The sequence below is a fragment of the Phyllostomus hastatus genome, unplaced genomic scaffold, assembly GCF_019186645.2.
Source record: "Phyllostomus hastatus isolate PE091 unplaced genomic scaffold, TTU_PhHast_1.1 phas_contig_283, whole genome shotgun sequence".
NCBI lineage: Eukaryota > Metazoa > Chordata > Mammalia > Chiroptera > Phyllostomidae > Phyllostomus > Phyllostomus hastatus.
In genome coordinates, this window is record NW_025333833.1 from 15,024,258 (window position 1) to 15,050,000 (window position 25,743).

The 25,743-nt window shown below is 47.5% G+C and overlaps 1 protein-coding gene across 7 annotated transcripts in view; it reads right to left on the reverse strand.

Moving 5' to 3' along the window:
* Positions 1-480: 480 nt before the first annotated feature.
* Positions 481-25,743, reverse strand: part of PROX1 (prospero homeobox 1) — a 51,417-nt gene continuing 26,154 nt past the window's right edge. For 6 of the 7 annotated variants that reach the window (XM_045838828.1, XM_045838827.1, XM_045838830.1 and 3 more), the window contains 2 exons: positions 24,156-24,350; positions 481-1,327 (listed from right to left, as the gene is read on the reverse strand). In XM_045838828.1, coding sequence (XP_045694784.1) covers positions 1,139-1,327; positions 24,156-24,350 — 384 coding nt within the window. In that variant the 3' untranslated portion in view covers positions 481-1,138. The remainder of the gene's footprint in view (positions 1,328-24,155; positions 24,351-25,743) is intronic. The other variant, XM_045838833.1, reaches the window with a different exon arrangement.

Below are 25,743 nucleotides of genomic sequence, written 5' to 3' on the forward strand. Positions count from 1 at the left end.
GAACACGGGAACGGGTGATCTCACACGGGCTCCTGTGAGGAGGTACAGACCCGGTCGGCTAAGGGCTGTCAGGAAACTTCTGGCGTAGGTGGGACTTATAGGGCCAAGTTGGGGTATCCCTTACTCCTTACTATAGGAAGTTATTCAGAAATAGTGTTTTTTTTTAAAAAAAAAAAAGAGAAATGTTAAATATTAAAGAGAAATAGTAATTCTTTTAAGCATATAAACAAAGTTGAGCAAAGAGTAAGTTTGAAACTATGTGCCTTTTAATAGCTGAAGCAAGACAAACAGAGCGACAACAAGGTGCAGGGCTTTTTCTCTGTGAAGTGTGGCACGGACGCGTGGTGAGGAAGGACCCGCTCTGGAGCTCCAGAGGCGACCGGAGGGCCACAGGGGATTTCCAGTCTCGTCTCAAAGGAGTCCCTTTGGTGTCGGACTGTGTTGCCTCCGTAGGAAACTGGTACGAGGTTGGGCGGGGGGGCGGGGGGGACGGGGAGGGGCTGCCATTTCTCTTAGGAAAGGCTTGACAGTTATAGTGATGACTTTTCTTTTTTAAATTTGGCCTTTTGTGACACTTTTGAAGTATGAGCTGTTCATCTGCCATTGGCATTATTTTTAAGCATGTAATAAAAAAGCTATTTACTGAGTTCAACCCAAACAATATATTTAAGTTTTTGAAGTGGTTTCATTGACTTTTCTGACCTTCACGGCGGAAAAAACAAGGGACCCGGCGCCCGCCCGCAGAGCTGTGCCGCGTCGCGGGCCCCCCTCTGCCGACTGGCCTGTGCGGCAAAGCGTCGGTCGGGCAGCGTCTTTACCGGACGCCTTCCCTTGTGAACACGGACTTCCCACGTGTCAACATTCCTCTCTTCCCTGAACGTCAACCCTATTTTAAGTCTCCACGTGTTAAGGGCCTCGGGCAAAAGTAACTGAAGGCAGAAGGAAAAGAACCATCCCCTCGCAATGGAAAACCAAAGAAAGTGAGAGAGAGGTGATGAAGAGGAATTACCAGCTGATTTCGTAACGTATCCATGCCTCCCATACACATACATATGAAATCAAAATCTAGACACGTATAACTTGGACATCCAAAGGGGATTGCTACTATTCATACATTCGAAAAGAGTTGTTGGAATTTCTACTCATGAAGCAGGTCTTGTAGGCAGTTCGGGGATTTGAAAATCTCAGGGACTTCACTATCCAGCTTGCAGATGACCTTGTATATGGCCTTCTTCCAGGAAGGATCAACATCTTTGCCTGCGATAATGGCATTGAAAAACTCCCGTAATGTGATCTGCGCAACTTCCAGGAATCTCTCTGGAACCTGCTGATACAAGGAGACAATGGCATTAATAAAGTTTTCAGTTTCAAGTCTTCAGTTCTTCAAAGGAAACTGAGCTACGTTCTTTCTTTCAGAAAGGGGCCTACGTGGCACCTGCATTTTCTAAAAATGGCCAGCCTCTCTTCTCTTATGTAAAGCTGTTATATATAGTAGCATTGTAATGTGGGGTTGACAGCTCTGTAGAGCTTCGGAGAGGGACCTGTGCCAAGGATGCATGCAGACCTACTGGAAAGCTAGGGTTCCGTCGTGAACATTAGCGTAGAGAAAGGGAACGCTCTGTTGGGATTCCTCCCTTCTGGTGTGTTCCAGAAGCAAGCCCCCAACCAGTCTTTCGGAACGGGAGTGGTATCTCCCTTTGATTTCCATTATGAAAACAAAACGTATTCTCAAAAGTAGAACAGTAAATAATTGGCCTTTGATGTGCGCTGAACCCAAGAAAACCCAAATCTCCATCGCCTGCCTGTGTCAGAGGATGACTCAGATGCTAAATTGTCTGATTAAAGCAATCTGTACTACAAAACACTCTACATACAAAAAGGAGTACGAAAACAGCCTTGACACTGAGTCCCAACACATGAAGTTTGTATCGAACCTAAAATTCTACATCAGAAAGTACTTGACCTTGAGATTAGAATTGCTCCATAAAAGAGTAATTTGGGCAGCTGATAATAATAATGAAAACTAACATTTTTGGAGTGCTTATTTTGTGTTGGACACCGTGTTATGGATTGAATATGAATTATGTCATTCAATGCCCCAACATCATAATAATATGATGTTATTATCCCCATCTTAAGGTGAGAAAACTGAGGTTCATAGAGATCAAGGGAATTATTCAAAGTCATTAGAATCCAAGGTAAACATTCTCCAAATATTCTTTTTAGAATCCCTAATTGTTAATCCTTTTCTTCCACAGCAATTAGTGTATGTGTGTAGTGTGCGTGTTTCTGTGTCGTGCGTGAGCCTAACCGTTTACTTAAGAGTCTGACCTCTTGTCTAGGGAAAGGGGTAGCTGCTGATGTACTGACTTAGTATTCCAAAGCATGGCCTATCTCTCCCTACACCAAGATAATGGATTCAGAGAATCATTCCACGAACTCCCGTTTCCAAATACACATCAACACTCCATAGATCTCTTTTCGCGGCGGGCTGCTTCTGCGCTCGCGGTGCCTGATGTTCACAGCAACTGCAGACACATGAGCAAGGCCCTGCCTGTAGCTGTCCATGTGGACAGGTCTGTCTCCACGTGTATAAAAGGTGAAAGCGTGTCATCTTGGTTCAGACATCCCACTTATCAAACTAGAAGGGAGGTGTTGTCCTGTGGAACATATGTGATCCTTTTCTCCCCACCTTTTCTCAATTTGTGCAACAGACCTTTCCAGAATGATAGTAACTGTTAAAGAAAACTAGAACTATCACCATTTGTACACAGATTGTATGAAACATTTCAAATCAGGCAAAGACGTTCAGTGCTGCCAATGGTAAGTCATCTGTCCTTTGAAAAAAAAACCTAGCAACTCCCCAGAAAAACAAAGGGCCCCCAACTAGGGCGGATCAGAATCTAGAAAGAGTGAGAATTCTGAGGGGCACCTCCGAAACACACACACACACACCAGCCAGCTTCTCAGGACACAACTCCCAACACCTCCTAGAAAACCGTCCATGCGCAAACCTGGCTACCCCAGCGGCCATTCCCCGCTGAGAAGTCATCTGGATTTTCTAAGGAACTCAAGTGATTTTCCCCCAAATCTCCTGCATATACATGAGTACTTGTGGTACGGGAGGGCCCTGGAGGAGCGATTAGCACTCCCACTCACCTTATACTAAATAAAAAGTCGTTAAGCAGTTTTGCTAAGTGCTCTCCCCTCTTCCCCCGAAGATAATCCTTCCCATCTGATCGTATGGGCATTACTGAGAGATGGAATCTGGCTGGAGAAGAGTTAGGCGGCGCAGCTACCCACTCTAACTACTTGGTTTGGGAGCTGTTAACCAAATGCTACAGAAACATAATCACAGGCATTTATTAAAATAAACATTTCAAGAAGTGTGGCTTTGCTGGCCATCGGCAACAGAGCCATGATGAAGATCTATGTTCCTTGCACACTCAGGCGCGCGGCTGGGCACGGAGAGAGCCGTGACTGCAGCGGGCACGGCAGCTGCTCCGGGCGAAGTCAGAGGACACTCGAAGCCCCGCGCCCTCCCAGGACCCCACCGGAGGCCTGGGATGCCAGGGGCCAAGGTCACAGGGGCACTTTTTTAAATTTCTCTGTTCTTTTTTCTACTTTATTTTTTATTGTTTCTCTACTACAGTTGTCCCAATTTTTTTCCCTTTTGCCTCCCTCCACGCAGCCCACCCCTCTCGCCACAATCAGTCCCCTTCTCCGTTGTCTGTGTCCGTGAGTCCTTCCTGCATGTTCTTTGACTAAGCCCCGCCCCCTTCCTTCCACCATTGTTTCAGAGGAGGAAGATACATCCACAGCCACGCCAGTCAGCACCAGAGGGAGGGCAGAGTACTTCCAGGACTTGCCTGAGAGCAAATCAAAGTCACTGCTTCTGGGGGGCGCGCAGCCTCAGCCTCACTACTGCTTGTTGATGGTATTCAGTGGGTTCTATCCTGCGTTAAACATCCGTGTCTCTTGGTAGTGCTCTGGGTCTGTCCTTTACCACCTTTTGAATCTGTCTTCAGGGTACTTAACTTTTGACCTATTTATATCTAGTCGTGATGAGTTCATCACAAGATGTCTTTAGATAAAGAGCCATGGTTTCTTCTCTGCACAACCCCATAACGCTTAGCAGCGTATTTTGAGTAGTCTTTGATAAATAGTTCATAATGAGATCTTGCCTTCTGTTTTATTTCATATTGCTTTAGCATCACACTTATGTTCTCCCTTAATACTTAAGAAAAGGAATTTTAAAATAAGATGGAATTTAAAGAGTTGGAATAGATCTCAGAAATCATCGTTTTATAGGTGAAGAAACTATGAACTTCTACGAGAGGAAGAAATCACGAGATTAACAGATTCATGCAAAAATAAGCTGTGCAAGTGTCTTTCCATGAAACCATGCTGGAAAGACACTTTCCACGAAACCTTTTAAATGCATGTTCATTATTCCTACTTATCTGAAGCATCAAAGCTCGACAAGCTGTGGATCTGTGATTGAGAAAAACCACAGAAGAGTTAGTAACTTCAAACTAAATGGGAATGCTACAAAGGATCTCAGGAAGAGACGTTAGCGTTTGGTTTATGTTTGAGAAGGGATGAATTGTTTGCAAACACATGAAATGGACTGCTTACTTACTTTGAGGCAATACTCATACAACAATTTGGACTAAATAAAATACAGTTATGTTAATACTAGAGCAATTCATCTTTGTTTGGTGGCTCCAGAGAGGTAAACGGATGGGTAGCAACTGATCTTCTGAGAGCGTGCCAAGGAATTCCGTCCCCAGGTAGAAATATCACCCATGAAAAAAGAGCTCCTTGCCTCTCCACCAGACACTTTCCTCAACTTCATTCAACAGAGTGAGCTGGGAGGCGGGGGTGCTGTCTGATGTTTTGGGGGGTGTCTTAGAATGCAGAGAATGGTATTGCCCATATTTTTCTGTACCTCTTCACACCTAATGGATTTCCAATCACTAATAAACATCTGCAGAAAATCCCTTAGTGACAAGTAATCCCTTATCTAGGTTTCTTTTAATAGAACCCAACAATGTGCAGAATGAACCCTAGAGTATCTCCTCAGCATCAGGTGGCAACAGTCAATCAAGCCCCTGGAATGCAAGACAATGCAGGCGGCGGGAGGGGGAGGGAAGGCCATGCCTTTGGACATGCCACAGGGGAAAAACAAAAGGCTTCCAAAGTCGCTGGCTGGAGCTCCGAAGCTATTGTGGGAGCTGCTGAGCTGAGTGTTCTTCAGGAGAGGAGAGTGGAAACTTTGCTCTGATAAAAGGCATCCCAATATAGGAGCCTCACCCCAAATGGTCTTGCTTCTCCTTGCCTCGCCACGAGGCACTTGAAGGCACTCACAGATTTGAAGGGGGCTGGCTAGCAGCACCTACCAATCTCATCGCAGTTGTTTGTACTTGATCTCCTCCCAGCAAAAGAGGGCCCTGTGGTCTTGGATGAGATGGGGAAAATGGGAGGATGTTTCAAATCTGCTCAGTCAGGGGCCGGGGTGTGTGCACAGCATGTACACACAGCGCGCACACACATGCGCCGGTATGCGCACACTCAGTGTGTTGCTGTGTGGATGGTTATTTTGCTCTTCTTTTTTTTTTTTAAATCAGAATGAGTGGCAAAGACACATTTTCCCCCCTGTCTTCCTCCTCCTCTTCCCAGTTGCTTTACCTTCAAGGATGATTTGTTTTATTAAACTGACTGTCCCTAGCCTCTGCAGTACATAATAAAAGCCTGACATAGCAGGCTGCCTGCCTTCTGTGTCCTGCAGACACTCATCATAAGTGTCAGGACATACCAAGGTTAGCGGTCACTGAAAGTGTGCTCGCTGGCCCAAACCTTGCCAAACGCTCTTGGCAGCTGAATGAATGTCACAGAGAATAGAAGAGGAATTAGAAAGGTTAAAACGAAGACAGCCTCTCCTATTTTCTGGAGACAGAGAAGCTGATTTTTCACACCTCTGAAACATCCACAAGTTCGTCCATCGGCCTCTCGCAGGGGACCTACACCTTGCCCCTTGTGCATGATTCCCCATGGATGCCTACCTTTTCCCCTCCTTGATCTCCTTAAAAAATGGTCCACTGGCCCAATTTCATCAGTGAAATGATCTTTGCTGAAATGGACAGAAAACAAACCAGGCAGATACCTTTCTCCCTTGCCCCTCACCAATGGGACTTGAAAGGCTTATCAAGCTTATCAATACATTACCGGAGATCATCTTTTCAGTTCATCTTTTTAAGTACTGCTTTTGGGGTTTTTTTTTTTTTTGGAGATTTACTTGAATGGGAAAATGGAAATAAAAACCTATGTATGGGCAGCTGTGGCTAACCAATAGAGAAGTAAAAGGCTGGCTAGTATTTTGGTGAATTAGTTTGTGTGTGGGTTTCGTTCTTCTTCCTCCTCCATTTTTTTAATACTATAAAAGGGCAATAAAATGCTGACTGTAAGAAGACAATGTCAAGGAGAAAAGGGTACTGGTATTTTGGATACTCTTCACTGCTCGCCTTGGAGAGAGAGTTATTCTTGTCACAAACCCTTTTGTCTGCATCTGCTGACTGCCTGCCTGTAGCCAGCAGCATACTTTAACTGCTTTGTCACCTCCTAACATCACATGCATCAGCTGTTGGGCTTTTGTTACGGGTATTGTAGAACTAATCCGCTGTGGCTGTTCTACTGTGCAGTAAATAAAACAGAAACGGGCTTCTCAGACAATTCTGCATGAATATTTCAGATGGCTTTACAACTCCGATTCACAAAATCAAATAAATAAATAACTCCCACAGCCTCCCTCCCAGCCGCGACCCCCACGCAGAAACAAAACCCCTCCGAGGGGACCCAGACGCCTCCAAGTCCACTGCATTGATGGCCCTGACGGGAGCCTTCAAGCAATTGTCTCGGAGGAGTTGAAAGAACAGTGCTCTCTAAACTTCAGCACCCTGCGATTCCTGTTTATTACGAGAGTTAAACACGGCTAATTCTGAAAACTGGGGAAGTGGGTTTGGAAACCTGGAGAGCTCCTTTTCTCCTTGGGCTTTCTGAGAAACAAACAAACAAACATATATATGTGATGCCATTGGAGACACATAATTCGAGTCGCCTTGTCAGGCTGCCTTCATTGTTTCCGTCTGCACTTTCTCCCCTTCCACTCATCTGAAAGGGGTCAGTGGGAGATGCTTGCACATCGAGTTCACCCTGAGAGCCTTCCCGAGTGTCTAACCTGGGTAGGAGCACAAAGGGGAAAACCAACTTGGGGCTGGGTTTTTCAAAACTGAGTTTACGTCAGGAAATCCCCCCCCAGTATAAACAATGTGCTAACCATACACGAGGACACATTTTCTTGGATGGCTTCTAAGCGTCTTTGGAGACGTTAAAAAGGGAAAGGGAACGCGCACACGCCCACCGAGGTCCTTAAAGAGGAGACAAAGTTGAAGCGCCTTCCTGAGCATGCGCTCACCCTGGTGTGCACACGCTTCCTCCAAACAAACGCTCCCGTCCCTGCTGTTTGTTAAGTAAATATTGATCAAGGAGAGACCTATCTCCTGACAGCGATGGCACAAGCTGGGCGGACACTGCAGACAGAGTGCACTCAGATGGATCAACTCAGACGCTTTAGTAACTCCTCGCGGAGATTATCAGATGAAAAGGAGAGAGCAGACACGTCATCATCGCTGCCCCTCTCCACTGCCTCGCTCCCACTGATTTCTCCTGCCTGGGGCAGAGGAGGGAAATGGTGGAGCTGTGAAATACGGTTACAAGATGCTGCCCCTACGGGTCTCCCCGCTGCAGCCAGGCATGCCCGCGCTGACCCTGTGTGGACAGCCGGGGACCAACTGGCCCTTCAGAAGGGCGGCAATGGTGCGGGATGCTGTCAGAGCAAATCGTGGGCTTGTATCCCAATGCCCTCTCATTTCATTAGGAGGAAGGCTCACATGGGAAAGCGAGCATGAATGTGCTTTGGAAAGCAGAAAACATCCCCCGAATGGAAGACGGTGGTATGAACCCTCGAAGGGGAGCCCAGTTCCTGGGAGGCGCTGCACTGTGACTAATACACGTGAGCCAAGCAGCGTTTTGACAGGAGTTTTGAGCAGGTCTGCTTGGGTGATTTTACTGGCTCCATCAACAAGTAGAGAAAAGTTGCTTTGTGTCTCCAAAGTTTTATTTCGGTCATTTCATGATTGTGACTTGAATCCCTGTCAAGAGCTGAATGGGCAAGTCTGCTCCCCTGGGAAGGCCAGCTTCAAAATCATCTCTGGAGATGAGGTTCCGTGTACAGAACGCTGAGCCTTACGGGCAAAGAGCAAGGTGCCGCATTTCGGGTGCCCACTAAACAGCTACATGGTGCTTGTATTTTATTAGGATGCTCAAACCTCTGTTTGGAAGGCCTGGCGTGATGATCCCTGGGCGCTGGCCGAGAAGCTGCCCGCACATGCCTGTCAGGTTACACCGACAACTGAGCTTGGACCTGAGTCTCTTTCGTTCTGCGGCTTCAAGTGGCGTTCAGCTTTCGGGGACCTTACAGGACGGGAGTGATGTAACGCCCGTGCAGTTTTAGGCCCAGGAGTGGGCTCACTTCCTAGTGACATGTTTGCTGCTTAAATAGGTGAAGAGTAAATGCTTTTAGGAAGTGGCAAGAGTTCAAGGCCGTCCTTAAAAAACAAAAAAAGAACCACAAAATGCCCGTGTTTCCTCCGTCTAAGCAAAGGAACACGTGGCAATAACAGTCTGTCTCATTTTTTTTTGCAAACCTTCAAAAGAACAATGTTCTGTTGAGCAAAATTCAGTAGCATTCTGTAAACATTAATTTAAGGAAATCAATAGACTCAGTGAGCTAAAGCCATATTGCAAGATAAACCGGCCAGAGTGCCACTTTATCAAATAGATTTTCGTTTTCTCAGCTAGATAAAGACAGTTTCAAAACGGCGCAAACGTGTTGCAACCAAGGTTTGAGAAGTATGCGGCCTTCAAACAGTCTGCTTGTTCCTACTACAAAGCTGGATAAACATACTTTAAAAATGATAAGATGGCCCGGAATTGATCCAGCTTTCAATTTTTACATATAGATTTCTTGGTTGTCTCACAGGGAAAGAACAAAACAGAAACTGTGCACTCGGGATAGAAAATGTACTTGGGAGAAGGAAGGGGTTAAACTGTCTTGAGAAAAGGGGCGCTCTGGGGGCAGTCAGTCGAGGCCTGCCTTTAAAAAAGAAAGGAAGAAAGAAATCTTTATTCATGCTGACCTGATGGGCAACAGGCCTTCTTGCCAAAATCCAAAAGCCAAACTCTCTCGTGGGTTTGGGATCAGAGGTTTCAGCTGGTGGAAGCGGCTCCGGGTCTGTGCTCGCCATGCACTGTCATGGTAATGCGCGAGGGGGTGGGGGCAGGGGAGTCAACCCAGGGAGAGGCTGGCGAAGGTCTGGGAGCCAGACCCACACAACAGCCCCCACGTTCCTCTCCACCAGCCTGAAAGAGCTGCAAGGATAATTAGAAAAAGTGGCAAAAGGAAAGCAGGTCTCTCCGTCTGTCACTGCGGCGGGGACCTACAGGGAGCTGTGGCAGCGGACTTCCAAGTCAGACAGCCTGACCTCTGGTGCCACACCAGCCCTTCTGGGTGCCCGTAGAGTAGCAACCAGATACGGCCCAACGGAGGAAACGTAATAAAAAGAATGAACGGTCACGTGGGACCTGTGAGGAGCGAGGCTCAGGATGTGCCTGGAACGCACAGCGGGGCTCCATGGGAAGGATCCCAGGAAGTGGACTTCGGTCCCTGGCGCAGCCGCGGGCAGCGGGGCTGGGGCCCTGAGTGTCTTCTTTGTTCCCTCACCTGAATTTGTGTCTTTATCTTTTAGGAGTGGCTATTTAGAAAAGGCAGAATCCACACAAAAAAATTCTACACCTTGAAAATGTTGATAACATGTCTTGATTTAAAAAAAAATGTAAGAGCACCAACACTGCTAGAATTGACCACTTTGAAAAATGGTGAGCTTGGGCTAATGAAAAAGAATGTCTTAACACCTTCTATTCTACCTGTTAATTTGTGTGTATACATTTTAAACCGTGAACATTCCACTGGCTGCTCTGCATATGGGTATCAATAGAAATAAAACCACCTCTCTACAGCCCCGGAAAAGAAGGAACTAGTGCGCAGGGAACAGAATGACAGTTGTTATAATGAACTCCATGAGACGGTCAAACGTATTGTGTGGGGCTGAAAGCTGGTTCCCTGAACGTGCTTAGAGTGACTGGTTTATCTGCTCATGCTGGGGAATCTTGGTGTTATATGTGTTAGGAAATTCAATGGCTTTCGTGTTATTTGTTCTAATGGAGTAGATTTTCCGTCCTTCTCAAACTCTGCACGTTTGAAAAGGTGACTCCAAGTTTAAAAAAAAAAAAAAACACAAAATAAAACAAAAACAAAATGGGAGAAAACGCATCGAAAACTAAAATCTAATACGTTCCCCCATCCCTCCAGCCCCGAGAAATACTACAAAGATACTCTCAGATCTTGAAAACTGGAAGCTCCCTGCTGGGGTGACGGATATGGGAGGTTGCTGGGGTTAGAGCTGGACCGAAACTATTCTATGAAAGCAGCACAGTTTTGGAACTTCCGAACTAGAAGGGATCTCCAAGAGCACACGTTCTACTAACGACAGAAACAGCCTTGGTCTTGGGTCAGGGAGCTTTTTCCACAAAGGGCTAGATAGTCAATACACAGGCTCTGGGGTCTCGTTCGATCTCTGTTGCATAGTCTTCTTTTTGACAACCTTTAAAAAGATAAAAACCATTCTTAACTCCGGATCATAAAAAACAGACCGAGGACCCGACTCGGCCTGTAGGCTGTAGTCGGCCAACCCCGGCTCTTGGCCAAACTTGGGGGCTGACAACTTTTCTGGAGGTCCACGGTTGTTCCTTCTTCCCTTGCCCCGTGTGCCCCCCTGGTCAGCACACTGGTTGTTCTTGCAGGACAGCTGGGACCGTCTCACCTGAATTCAACCTGCAATGTCATCCCATCCCCCAGGTGCACCTAAGGCTGCCGGCAGCCACAAGGGAGAGTTCACGGGCCACACCCAGAAATGGAAGAACCAGGAAGACTTCAGCCTCGCCCTGCTTTGATTAGGAGATTTTCATGAGTAGCTTTCCTGCCGGTAAATATTTAAATGGACTAAATGGAGGCGCCCATCCCCTCCTTTACAACACACCTAATGCATCAGCTTGGATACAGTCACTCTGACGCGCCGACTGGCTTCCCTTCAAGTCAGCCCACGAGGGGTGTGCCACTGGTGTCTGAGTTCAAGACAGGCTGATAGTGCTTGACGTTTAACTTTTGCTACAATTCCTGGGCGAGGTGTTAAAATAAATAGGGCCCAGCCTGGTGCCATTCTTGGATGGGAGATGCTCCAAAAACAACTCGGCATAAACTCTCCAATATTGCACGAAGGGAAGCTGGGGCACAGATAATCCAGTCACTCCTGTTTCGTTTGAGAATGCATTACGTGATTGTTTTCGGCAGGAGATTTACCTTCCTAATTAGGCTTTGCCTAGGCTAACATTAAAACTCGTCTGCATGCCCTGTATTCACACTGACGGGCCAATGTGAGGGAGGAGCCCAGGGAGAAACTGTTAGGAAGCGGGGTTCAGGCAGGACTATCTGTGAACAGCATCGCTTGCAGGGAGCACAGAAGCCTTGCCTGATAATCAAACAGCTTCCGAGGACGCGGGTCGCAGAGACACTGCGGCTCCGCTGACGGCAGCGTGTGCACCCCACGTAACATGCGGGCTGTTCTGGGAAAGGGCTGGGATGCGAGGTCTCAGTCCTCTCCTTTGCTTTTGACGGGAAGATCTTTGTTCTGTCAGGGAAATTCCATTTTGTATTTCTAGAGAATTCTGTTAGGCCTCTCCTCCACAATGGCCCTGTGCACAAACTTAGGATGCGTTGTGTTTCAAAAGTAACCTAAGAGCTTGTGGAGAACGTTGACATTGCTTTGTCAGGAAAGGTAAGTAGTCTGGGAAGGCAGAGAAAAAGGTTCCAGAACGGCCCCAGGAGTCTTCGGAAGCCCCTCCCCCACCAAATGGGACTGAGACACAGCGTGCAGCAGAGCCGCAGACCCAGGATGGCGTCAGACCCGGGCTGGCCCCGCGGGGGGTCAAGGCCAGGGGTCGACACGCGGGCTGTCTCGTACACCTGCGGGTCGTGTAAGATAATCAATCTCTGAAAACAGCCTGTGTGCGAGAGGAAATGGCGTGGCCTTGAAAGCAGAGCCTTTCGTCTCCTTCCGCCTATTTCTGCTCCCGGACGCTTCTCTGCGTCCGCCACTCCCAGCCTCCACCCTTGTTCTCAGGGACTATGTCACCTTTTACCAAAAGTCACTTTCAGTATCCAATGGCATTGATAAATGTTAGAGTAATCTTTTCCAAGCAGAAATTGGGGACAACCACCAAAAGAAAGATGAGAAATACATGTCTCAATGACTTGTGAGGATGTGATACCCCCACCCCGGCCCCGCACTCCTACACACCCACAAAACCCCACTGGAAAAACCTTTCATCACCCAGATGGCTCTCTTTTAGGGAATACCTAAAGGGAAGAATGTTTTTGCTCTTGTAACATTCACTAACCAAGCCTAGCAGTGAAGGTAGTTATCCCATCTAATACAACTAGTTCTGTCTCCTCGGAAGAGGGGAGATGCTGGACACTATACAGAGGTTGATAACAACTATGAATGCTGATCGACTTGAGGTGAGGTGTGGCCCAAGCAGGATGTTTGTGGGGACAGGTGTTCAGACTCCCCCTTAGTCGGCTCGGGTCCGCACCATCTTCTAGAATCCCACAGGCACGAGGCCTTCGCAGATGAGCTCCTTATTGTTTGGCTGCCCCAGCCAACACAGCAAATGAAGTGAGCAGCGAGTTTAAAGACGAGTGCTAATTCAGTCAATAAATTGTTTATGAATCTGAAAAATGAGCCTCTGTAATCCCGGCGAGGGAGTCGCTCCATCTCCAAAGGCGCCGTCGAGAGATCTGCGAAGCGGGCTCTGGGAGAACACCGCGATGGGCACCCTGGAGAGGCTTACTGAGATAATTAAGCCGCCGCAGAGCCACAAGGGTAGAAGTGGCCCCGTGCGGTTCCATCTGGATTCCCGGGGGACCCGCAATCACTGCTGAAAGCGCTGCATCACGCCCATGCCCGGGATCTATTTAGAGAACGCAGAATGTCTTCTATTCTGGAAGCACAGAATTTCAGACCCAGGACAAAGCTCGGTGTTGAATCTTATCACTGTGCAAGTGAGCCAAGGAGAGCCTCCTGAGGCAGGCCCTCCGCCCCGGTGCTCCTTCCCCCGTACCCTGCCCCCTCATTGCTGTCCTCACCTGGAAACTATGACTCCCGAGATGTTCCAGGCTGGTGTCACCTTGACCGCCACACTTGGGGCAGGGGAATCACTGTCTTTTTCAAACCGCTTTAGCACTGCCTCTTTGTCCCAGTTCTGATGAGAACTCTCTGTTTGCTCATTTGTTTGTGTTCTTATTGAGGGTCAGCAGGAAATGATGCAATAATTGGACAAGGTAACTTTTATTTGGCTCTACAGGCAGATAAAAGCAAATGCTTATACGGCGCGTATTCAGTGCTCATATAGTCATGCCCATTCATTTAATTTCAGGACAACCCTGTAAGGGAGGCACCAAGAGGGGACTATTTTCCCCATTTTATAGATGAGGAAACCGAGGCACAGAGAGGGTAGAACACTTGCCAAGCGTTCGCTGCTGGCAAGTGGCAGAGCTGGGATTTGAACCTGGGAACTGTTTCCAGAATCCACGTTCTTGTAAGTTCCACACTATTATTAGCCTGGGACCACTGACATTGGACTCTCCAGAGGACTTCCTCTTTAAGATTTCAAGGTGATGTTTTTATATGAAATAGCATCTACGCTTAAGTAAACATTTTGGTTCCTTCCTGAGAATATAATTTAGAGACCAGAACTTTCTATTTCCTTAGTTGTCATTTTTAGAGGCTCAAGCCGAGGAATAAGGCTGTGTCTCCATGATGTCAAACACTCCTATACTTTCTCTACGAAAACACTGAAAACATCTGGGCAGCATAGTGGACCTGCTCACCTTCTATTTGGCTGAATTTGTTCCACAGCCACCGTCAGATTTGCCAAGAGTCTCATAAATTGGTCTATGGGCTCTTTTCACCAATAAGTACAACTGAGAAGCTATTCAAGAGACCAAGCTTCTGAGGATCAACTTGGGGGGCAATCCAGCAAGTCCCACTGGGTGTGTACACGAGGTCCAATTGGCAAACCGTGGTGTGGCTGGCCACAGCTGGGATTCTGCTCCACTGTCCCCTAACTGTAACTGTCTCTGGGAAACCACAGTCCCGCCCGTGCCGGAAGCACATTGCCAAAGGATGGCTAGAATGACCAGGGGCAGCCCACTAACTATATGAGACTACACTTTTAAAAAGGATTAGAGCTCCTTCATTTGCGGAGATGAAGATGAAGAGGCAGGAATGATCCAAGTCTACGAAATCGGAAAAGAAAGGGCGAATGCGGCCCCAGCCCTGTGCAGAGATCCCGGGCCACCACAATGAGGCGTATCCCTTTGGAGTTCCAGGGAAATCACTTTCAGAGCCATAACAAGAAGATACTATTTTCACAGCAGGTAATAAATTTAGAGAATTATTATCTTGAGGAGTGGTCTATTCTGCGAATGAGGCTGGGTTTGAAAAGGTTTAAATAAACCCAGGGGCAATAAAACCATAATGATCTAATAATGGGAAGTTGGGAATGTTCTGGGGACATCCTGGGTCTTTTGAAAATGACTTAATCAATGACAAGTACCAGCCTCTCCCGATACGCTCCCTGCCCAGAGCTGGTGGCCTACTTGGCCTACGGACCTGGCCACCTCTCTCTCCATTCTGTCAGCTGCTTTGCTCCTAACATCCAGAATAGGGCTCGGTGACAGGAAAACTCGGGAACCTGTACAGTACGGCAGCTTCTTCCTCGGGAGAAATGCTCTTCAATCTTTACCAGGGTCTTCGTCCTAGGATTCTGAATTAGCACTCAGGACAATATTCTGACCACGGTTTCCAGAAAATTATGGACTTGCTCCTTTTGGGTACACCTTACAACTGAAATCAATGTTTTACCTAAAGAGGGTGACATTGAAACATCACATGTTGGTTGACTGGTCGGGGGATAAAAACTAGTTAAACCCTCTGTGGGGGAAGCTGCTTGTAATACGCTAACACAGATCAATTAATTCAATTTTAAGGGGAAATTAAACATACCAATTACAGAGTCCCCATCACAGCCCAAGATATTAAGCTCTAAAATTCACTGCAGTTAATGTCGAAACCAGCACACCTTAACTAAAGCTTTGGCTCTGTTAAATACACAGAATCAAAATTCAGAGAAATGTCGTCGCTCGGTTCCCACACAGCCAAGCGCTGGTCACTTTAAATATCTAATAATAGGTCATTGTCAGGGCCGAGGAGGTTATGACAGCAGAGAGAGGGCAGGGGACTGTGGCTGGGGGTAGAGGGGAGGCGAAGGTTCCATTGAGAGAAAAGGAAACTTCGGTTGGCTCTCACAGGCACAGTGAGGCATAAAGAATCTTTCCTGCATTCCCACTTCAGACTGCTTTCTGAAAACTGGTAAAATGTGGTAATGCACAGGAGCAAATAAAGGACCCAAGAAGAGAGAAGGGGCGGGGGAGAATAAGCAATATCTGCTAAGTCCAAATGCTAACCCTACCTCCCATCATAAACTGGGAGCAATCCCCTGGCATCTTTTCAAACTGCAAGTGAGAAAGCGTCAGCCCTCCCACTGGGGAGTTACTCAAAGTCGCTATTCACTGGGGCGATGGAAAAGTGGGAAGGTGGGGAGGGGTGGGGATGGATGAAGGAGTAAGGAGTCACCTTGTTTCTCACTGCAGACTCCGGAGTGATGTGGGCAAGAAAACCGGGACATCTGGAGTTCAGAAGTCGGGGGAAACGGGGAAGAAGCGGGAAGATGAATACATGATCATCAGCTACACAAAAGAACGGAGCAGAAAGAAGCCTGCATTTGGGCCCTCGCGTCTGGCAAGGAGGCCAGCAGCAGGGCTAATGAAGCATTTGTGGCGTGGGACGTCTGCCAGCGCAACAAAGAAGATGTGCTTGGGCTCTGCAGATGTGCCAGGGCCCCCAGAGCAAAATAATGACATAATCACCATCAGTGTCACAGACCAGACCGTACACAAGGTGACAGGGGAGGGAGGGCCCGGAACACACACACAGGAAGACTCTCCATGGCCCACGGCGGCGGCGGCGGCTGCCCCGAGGCCTGGGACGCAGGCAGGGCGGCCTACCTATCGCTAACTCCACCTTCAGTCCCAAGGTGAGGCTTATCCCTACATGGGTGGGTGTTTGCCACGCGATGCCAGCTACTCGTGAAGAGGCAGCACAGATCTGAAAAGCTTAGGGAGAGATTCAGATCGGCTGCAAGAGACTGACTAGAGAGAAGCCAGGGGAGAGACCAAAGGAGGGAGCCTGGAGTCAAACCCCCTCTGTCTTCTGCTAAATTCTGTGTCCAAACTCACGCGCGCTGGTCCCAGGCTATGCGGCCCAAGGTACAAATATCATCACGGATGTCTCTGTATCGTGCCGTCAAGAAAATGCAAGGAATATGTTGGGGATCCTTGGGGACTGGACACAAATGCAAAATACACAGTCCCTCTTGAGGTGAATATAAAAACAACTCGGGCAGTTTTGAACGAGGTGTCCCGGTAGGCCTCGCCACCTGCCCGTGGCCCCTGCGCCGTGAGGTGGGTGTGTTAGTACAGCTGTCTGGCTTTTAAGTGACTTTTGTCCATTTGAAAGTGAAAGTCTGTTTGAGGAGATGAAAGAACAATAGCCCAGAGCCCGGAAGAAGGGCTGGGAGCACAGCGGACTTACACCACAGTAGTGTCCCTTTTCATTGCTTCCAATGAAAGATTCATAAGAAAAACTTTAATTTTTTATGACCCCCTTTTTGGTGTGACTATATTCGTTGTGTCAACTTCCATAGACAGTTTCCCTTTAAATACCAAAAGGTCTGTTGTCCGAGTGTTTTCAAAGAGCTACGGGGACAGAATTGGTGCTGGCCACCCTACAGGTCCCTCCCTCCAGAACAGACTGCTTGAGGGACACAGACGTTTCCTCTCGATGTGGTTCTTGAAGTCGCTGTGGACGCCTCAGCGAAGTGATCATTACCCCTGCTCCCATGCTCGTGTAACTGCTCCTTGGAAAAATCATTGTATTTGTTTATTTGGGCTTCACTCTATTTACCAGGAACAGTAATATAATAATCACCGATGGTTCTCCTTTTCCTTCTCAAATAGCTGTCTTCACGTTTTGTCTGAATTTTGTGTCTCCACCAAAAACAGGGAGGGGCCATTTGTTTTATGTCATGTCATCAAATAGCACTGAGGGTTGGTTTAAAGCAGTGATGATTTTTTAAAGGCACTCATGACTTTAAAACTAGAATAATCTACTTTCAAAAGCCAAAGGCTTATGCATTACCAAGAATACTTGCAAAAAATGTTTATCCTTGCAAATTTATACGGAGGTAGTAAAGAGAAATGAGTAAATGATTACTAAAATCTCTGTCCTATGGCTGTAAAAGAACCAAAGCATTAAAGTGAAATAAAATTGGGTGCAGAGGGGTGGGAATTTGATGGAAAATATGATCTGCTCTGTGAAGAGGGATCGCCAACTTTGGAACAAGCCTGCGTCCGCTAAATGAGCTTGCTTAATCGAGATGAAATACACAGGCTTGTTTTCAAAAGGCCGTTAGAACTTCTTCAGACATCTCACCCGGGATGGGCTGGACACAATGACGACGTCCCACCGAAAGCTCCAGCCACCACCAGAGGCTCTCAGCGGAGCACTTGCTCCTTTTCTCCCCCAATAACCCTTTGTGGGACCCAGAAAAAGCGCCAAGGCGAGGAGAACTGAAGGTCAGACAATAGGCATCACTCCACACACCGCCTCTGAACTTTCCTCTTCTCCGAAGGACAATTAATTACGAAGGCCTTAGGGGTAGGTCGAAGCAAGGGAAAACCCACCGCTGTCCCAGCGCCACGGCTGCCACCTCTGTGTCTGCTAAATGGCTTCGCCTGTTGGGGTACAGCCACCAAGAGAGCCAATAGATCATGGGGGGGGGAGGGGAGGGAGGAAAGCAAAAGATTTTTTTTGTGTGTGCGCCTGCCCTTGTATAATTCTATTCTCACTGTGAACTCATCCATACACAAAACACAAGGACATTTTTTTTTAAAGAGAGAAAAGCCACAGGGCAGGTTGCAGCCGAAACGGCCTCTCGGTGGTGTGTTAAAAGGGATGGTCTTTTCACCAAATCATTTCACAGAGGCAAAACAGACAAACACAAAGAGTTGAGACTTTTTCTCCAACATTAAATGGAGTAACTGATAAGGTCAGACATATGATACCTAAAGACATGAATCTGTGAACTCTTGAAGTCAAAGGCCCTCTCTGTGCCGAGGAACAATCTTTCAAAGGAAATAGATCATAGAACTCCACTGAATCTGCTTTAAACTTTATGAAGCAGGAGGAGAAAAAGCTCTAAGTAGGGAAGCTTGACAGAAGAGCCTTGAACTATTTTCTGAAGGAAAGATGAGACCCTCCCTGGGCTGCCACAAAACATCTTTTTGCTAAAGGCTCCTCTGAACTTTGATAGGTGCCAAGACACTGCCATTGAAAGCTGTATAATTATGTGCTATAGCCACTGTAGAAAACGCTTTGTTCACCACAACAAAGGACAATAAGCAAAGTAAAGCGGCATTCCACTGTATCTTTTTCTTTAAGAATGTTGAGAAAGGTCATGGAATGCTATAACTAATAAAGCTGTTGAGTAAGGAGGTTTTAAAGTTGATTTTACTGTGCTTGAATGTAACCCAATGACAAAAAAGACACAGGGAGCTAAAAATGCAATGACATTCCCAAATAGATGATAAATCAACGCGCCCGCTTCATTATCCTGATCAACACCTCGGATTCCAGAAGGACAGCAGCGCCCAGAAGAAGCCCCGTGCGCGCGCAGGGGACGCAGCCCCACTTCGCCCCGCCCCCGCCCCCACCCTACTTCCGCCCCGAGCCTCCACCGCTCTCCCCACCTTGCGGGCAACTGCTCTGTACCAGGAACCTGCTCCCAGACAGCCATGTGTGTGCATATATTTGGAGAACATTCATTTCATCTCTTAAGAGATCAATTTGGCTTGTCAGTGGTGGGGCTGGCAAGGAAAGGAACGGTGAGGGTTTCTTTGCCTCCCCGCCACCCACCAAGAAGAGTGTGTTGCGCGATCATTTAAACAGCTCAGCGGCTTGGAGGCCAAAAGGCTGCGAGAGCAGTGGAAGGTTTGCACTCACGTGCCAGTGTTCCAAATGATCCTCATATTTAAGCATCTATTTGCAGCAGAGGGAAGTGCTTCCTAAATCCACCTGTCCTCATTTTTCTTTAAAGCGACGGTGATGTGAATGAAAGACTTCCAGATGTACTAAATCTTCTCGCACGTGTGTTGTGTCGAGGGAGGGAGCGGGCTGGCACGGGGGTAGGCAGGGTGGAGAGAACCTTTTCAGGGATTCAGTGTCTGTATTTAGGGATAATGTGTTTGGGTGTGGGGAGTTGGGGGTATGAGGGGTGCTGCTTTATTTTCTCGCACTACGAAGAAGGTCAGAAACTACAGCAAGAGGTCCGCACACGTGCTCTTCTGACTGTCATGTGACACCTAAAAAAGCCAAACCCCAGGCTGGACGATGGTTCATCGGCCAGGGAGGGGTTAGAATCTTAGGAAGTGGCATTTATAAACTGGCTAATCGATAATCAAATTCCCCCATTCTATTTATTTCTAGACCTTCCATCCCCAAACCTGGGTCTTTAGTGAGGGCAAGGGAGCTTAACCGCTCTGTCTGGGACTTGGGACGCTACGCTGCCTACAGATAAATGGGTAGCCACTGGCAGGCCTGGGCAGGATGCTTGGCTGGCCACACTGGGCGGAGGAGCTACCGCATGGTGCTCGAGGATGCAAAGGAGCACCCCACGCAGCCTGGGACACTGAGCATTACCTCTCCTGCCACCGCTGTGAGCGAGACAAAAAAGCCAAAACAACAACTCGCACGCGCCTAAAGACAGAAGTATCAGTCTGGATGAAGGCGTCAGTCAACTCTCACACAAGACCATCTCCAGCCTCCCCACCTTCTGCCTTTCTCAGCTGCACCACATCACGTGGCCAGCCTAGGGCACGGAGTCCGACTGGGGTGGTAGGTCTTTTGGCCCCTTAACGCAGTTTGGTGGCTTAGTTGGGTCCTTTGCCAAAACCTGTAAACCAGCCTCGGGAATTGACAGTGATCACTGCCTTCTCCCCCACCCCAGTTGGGAGAGCAACAAAACAGCAATAAAATCCAACTCGTGTGCCCCTCAAGTCAAAAGTATCAGGATGATTTAAAAACTGGGACAGAATCCCAAGCCCCCTTTCCCTTCCCATAAAAAAAAATTGTTTTTGGAAGCCCTTCAATGGGAAGTGAAAATGAAACATGGGAATATATGCCATAACACCTGGAAAGGTGAACTGGTTGCTGCCAATCTCCTCCAATGGACGGAGCAGGAGTGAGAAGTGCAGCCTGTAACCGGACACGCCCCGCACACCTCCGCAGACTCACGCCCCGGAGCCAGATGCCCCAGTCCGAGTGACGTAGCCAACTCTCCTTGGCTTTATCACAAACTAAAAGTGCAGTTCCTGTCCCCCTCCCCCCTTCAGGGTCTTCTTCCACGTCCCCTGGGTCTTCTCAAGCTCTCACCACCCTAGGTCTGAGTGCCGTGCCAAGAATCCTGGCAATTGTGTAAATTGATACAAAAGGCAGAACCGCTCTGCTTGTCACTCAGAAGGTCCTGGCTCATAAAGGCCAGGACATGCAGGGCCTAGAAGGGGAGGGGGAGAGAGAGTCAAGCCACTCCCTCTTCGCTAGTGATGAACCTTCCCCATCTGCTCTGGGAGCCATCAGCAGCGGGGGCTGCAGAGGGACTTGCGAGGGGCCACCAGCAAGCTTCAGACGGAGGCAGAGATGGAGCAGAAGGCTGAAAAAAGGTGAGAGACCGAGGCGAGAAAGAAGGAAGAAGAAGTCCAGCGAAGAGGGAAAGCAGCCTTCTTTTCTCTCATCTCATACCCACCTCTCCCTCCCTGCCTCTACCTGTCTGTCCCTTCCTATTTAGAATCACTTAAAAACAGTACAAATCTTTCGGTAAACGGAAGCTCTTCTTGTATGCATACCCCTATTATTATTACTGTTCACACTAAATAAGTTAATATTGGTGAAAACACTTAGATGAGTGCCCAGGGCATAGTAAATAGTCAATAAATGTGAGCTATTTTATTACTGTTACTAACAACCGGTTGAGAAGTTTAAAATGCAATCAATAAGATGTTTTATTGTTGGGCCCACTAATGCTCAGTTAGGTTAATATATTCCTTCGAATGGACCAGATCTTTGGGCACCATGAAGATGACATAATTTCAGAGTCCCTCTGCCACGCTTAAAAATTAAGAAAGAAACACGATGTACAGTTTTCTACTTTGCCACCCTCCTCCCTTGCTCACATTAGACTACAGAGTCATTTCACTCGACTTAAGAGGAGAAATTTCAAGGCCAAAGTCACACAGTGCACACCCTATCAGTCGAGGCATTCGCTCGCGGTGCCGGGTCCACCTCTGGCTCCCGGCCACGGCCCACACTGGTAAAGCTCTGGCGATAAGAGCCGGGGCTTTTTAAGCATCTCACTAAGCACTGACCTCCATGCACACAGGCACAGAAAAGAAAGGACCATCTTATCTGAAGCTTTTGTGAGTAAATGTGCCAAGACTGGGGGTCTAAATTAAAAACTACAGGGTGACGTTAGGATCCTATGTGGCGGCAGGTGTGTGTTCGTGCATTTACCCGTGTACGCCTGTGGGTGGAGGGGGGCAGGGCAGAATCCAGGGCCCTGCTTCTTTGTCACCACAGTTCCAGAAAGAGCCCAGTTTTACCGAAGGAAGAATAAGACCCAAAATAGACCAATAACTTGTCTGAAGTCACATGAGAAGTGACAAAATTGCTCCCCGGGCCCCATACTCCTTGCACTGAAGCGGTCTTAAAATAGACTCTACAGATAAAGACGAGGTGGCCTGGCTGGAAGTGGAGATGATTCAGAGAGAGAGAACTATCAGATGTTAATCATATTAAAGGAGGATTTAGATGATGCTAAATGGAGCAGCTTGTTGGGTATCTCTTGATGCCAGCCGTCCCCTGTTTGTGTCATTCTGGTCCTTGCACCATGAGCGAGGGATTACATTCCGACCAGGTAAGGTTTAAGTGACACTCAAAACCCTAACGTGCGCTGTAAAGACTTGCTCTCTCAAATGTGCTTCACAGCGAAAATGCGGAACTCTCCCGTGAATTTTCGGCAATTCTTTACGAACCTTGACGCATATGCAACTAAACCAATATTTGTTTTAATAAACTATAAAGAGCTCGCTAACACATGGTCAAATTCTCTTTGCTTAAAGATTAGAGCAATACATTTATCAGAAGGGGGGGATGAAGTTCTCAAGATTTTTAAAGACACTTAGCCATGGTCATATTCTTCAGCTTGAGGAGAAACCTCTTAGTGTTTTGTCAATACATAAACCAGTGCTCTGTTACCGCAGAGCTTTTAAAACTGTGAGGCAGTGTACGGATCCCCACTCCCACTGCGCTCAGCCCAAGGAACGGACTCTGTTTACAGCACACTGGGCAAGCAATCTCCATTGGTCTTGGACAGCAAAGTATAACCACACAAACTTTCAAGGCAAAAACTGGGACTTCCGCGCTGATACGCTTTCCCACTCCGTTCTCTCTAAGCCATCACAATGGAGCTGCAGGGTTAAGAACAGCTGGAGAAAGGCCCAAAAGGAATGGCAGGCCCTGTGGGCAGTGGCAGTCAGACCCTTCAACGGCAGGGCCAGACCAAGCTGCCCCTCTCTCCTCTGAAGCTGAGAGCCCCGTGGGTGTTTCTGGGAACCCAGCTACATGAGGAAAGCAAGGCTATTAACGTAAGGCCTCTGCACTTGCAGATGAGGGAGAGAACATTCCTATCCTCAAGATGCTGAAAGAAAAGGAGCAACTTTGTCAGGCCATGGCCTATCGACTCTCCTCACCGGGGGCTCAGCCTGAGGGATTCTAGCCTCGTTCCCACCTCCGACTACTGTTGCCACGGCCAGCAGGGCTCAGCAAAATGCCTTTGTGAGTACCGGGAGATGCGTTCGTGTTTTCTCATAGAGAGTCATCATGTTGCAGTGAAAGATGTTTGCTGAGGCACCACATTTGCCAGTAAAGAAATGCCTTACAGCCACATATCTTTTACTGTTGCAGAGATTTCTGCTTTCTGGGAATTGTCTCTACGGCTTCGCGTGTATCTAGAATGTGTGTGCTGCAGATACGTGAGTGTGTACAGAGTAGCACAGAGCAACAGGCTTGTGAAGCGACGACCCATATGCAAAATAAACACACAGGCTCCTCCTCCCAAAACACAATCATAGAAACAAAAACAAACCAAAAATCGCTGATGGATCTTTTAGAAAACGCACTTAGGAAATTCTCACGCCATTTCTCCCATAAAGGAAATAAGTGCTGATTCACGTTGGAGACCAGAGAACCGCTCCGCCATCAAGATTTCTAGACTTTCCCAGGCAACAACGCTCGCAGCTACCAGCACGCACTGTGTCTTTTCGGCTCAACTGACAGGCCGGAACCTAAATGTGAAATGGGTCTATTGGGGCAGGGACCTCTTCTCCAGAAAGCAAACACACCGTACGTGTCCCTTGCTGCCATGTTCTTTGGATTCTCCAGTTCCCCCTTCCCACAGCCAGAGGGGCAGCAGCCCCGCCAGGCAGTGGGAAAGGAAAGGGGGAGTGGTCAGGTCCCCGGGGCTCTGCTGGGAACCACAGGGTCTCCTCATCATCGCTCTACCTCTCACCTACTTGGGGGTACGTCCGTGAAATACCAACACAAAAGCAGATTGGGGGACGTTTCTAAAGAAAATAAGCTTCACAGAAAGAAAAGGGAGCAGTCCAAAAGACAAAGAGGAGGGCCTACCTCAAAGTCGTTTGCTTTGTTGTAGTGCATGTTCAGAGCCCGGTACAGCTCGCAGTCTCTGGTTATGGACAGCTCCTCGGTGCTGGTGACGCCGTCGTTGATGGCCTGGCGCGCATACTTCTCCATCTGAATGTAGTAAAACTCGCGGAAATTGCTAAACCACTTGATGAGCTGAGAGGTAATGCATCTGTTGAACTGTTAAATTTAAATATTGAAAGGGATCAGCATTCTGTCATTTTCTTCATTTATTCTTTCAGCATTCAAAGCATTTTTTTTAAAGTACCTCCCCCATCCCTCTTACTCGGAAAGGTGTGTTTTTAATTCCACCAAAATGATGGCAAGAGAGGCATGGGCAACGGTAGACATACAGGATATTATAAAACCTATCAACGGTAGGAATCACGTCGCAACCCTCCACACTTCAGATGCAAAGCTCAAGTTCTAAATCTGATTTTCCTTAACCTGAATACCTTCCTTTAAACATTGTTCATCTTTCAGTAAAACAAATTGCATTTGTGTACTTCTTATGGAAATTCACTCAAGCCATGGAACCCGGGGAAGAGTTATTACTTTCAAGTACCAGACAGGATGTGCCAATGACTTCACCATTGGCTTGATTTTTTTTTTCTAAATGAGAAATTGTGGCATCAGATGAGGGCCTCATTCAATGCTGGAAAATGGCTTTCACACAAAGGGGGCGGAAGCTGGCATTTGCTTATTTATTTACTTATTTTGGAATGGGTGATTCCCCATGGCCGTCCCCCTATGATTCCACTTGATGTTTGCACATGGCACTCATGTCTGGTGCTGTCTGGTCAGCCCACTGTACTCGCTCACACACTTCCTACAGCCAGCACTGGACCAGACCCCCTTCTGTTGGAGGCTGTGCTGACTGGCAGGTATGGTTAAGACGAAATGCACAGATGGCAGAGACAGGGCCTGTATGACACTTTTTAAAATGCCAAGTCACTACAATGTGGTTCGGCTTTAGAACTTTGTTTACCAAGGTTTCTCAGTGACCTTTTGAGTGAAGATGTCTTCCTGTGCCTTCCCTGCAAATGACACCATTCTTATTGACAGTCCTCTGTTCACGTAAAAGACAGATGCCTCTCAACTTGCCAAGTCAAGACCAATAAATCCATAGCTTTATATCGGGAGAGCTGACAGACAGCCCCTGCCTTTTGTCATCACAGGCATCCCCTTCCTGGGCCCCCGGAAAAAGATATACATTCATCAAAAATCAACAAAGACCACTTATCAAACGCTGGCCATGAAAACATCCAGACTCCAACAAGATGACAGCTAAAGTGTGTATTGGGGCTGTAATTACTACACAGAAAGTTGTTTCTACCCTAGCAAAGATAATAAATGAATGAAAATTTACGGCAGAGAATGGAAGGAACAAGGAAACAGAAGCAGCGATTCTGCTGTTTCTCCCAAAAGGCCGACGTGCATCATAATTGCCATGGAGTTGCAAGGGCCCTCACAGATAATTGACCAGAAAATGATTAAGTCATCAGCAAATCGCTTCTGCTTGCAAGAGTTCAAACATGTACTTAACCTATCCAAGAATTATATTTTCCCTCTG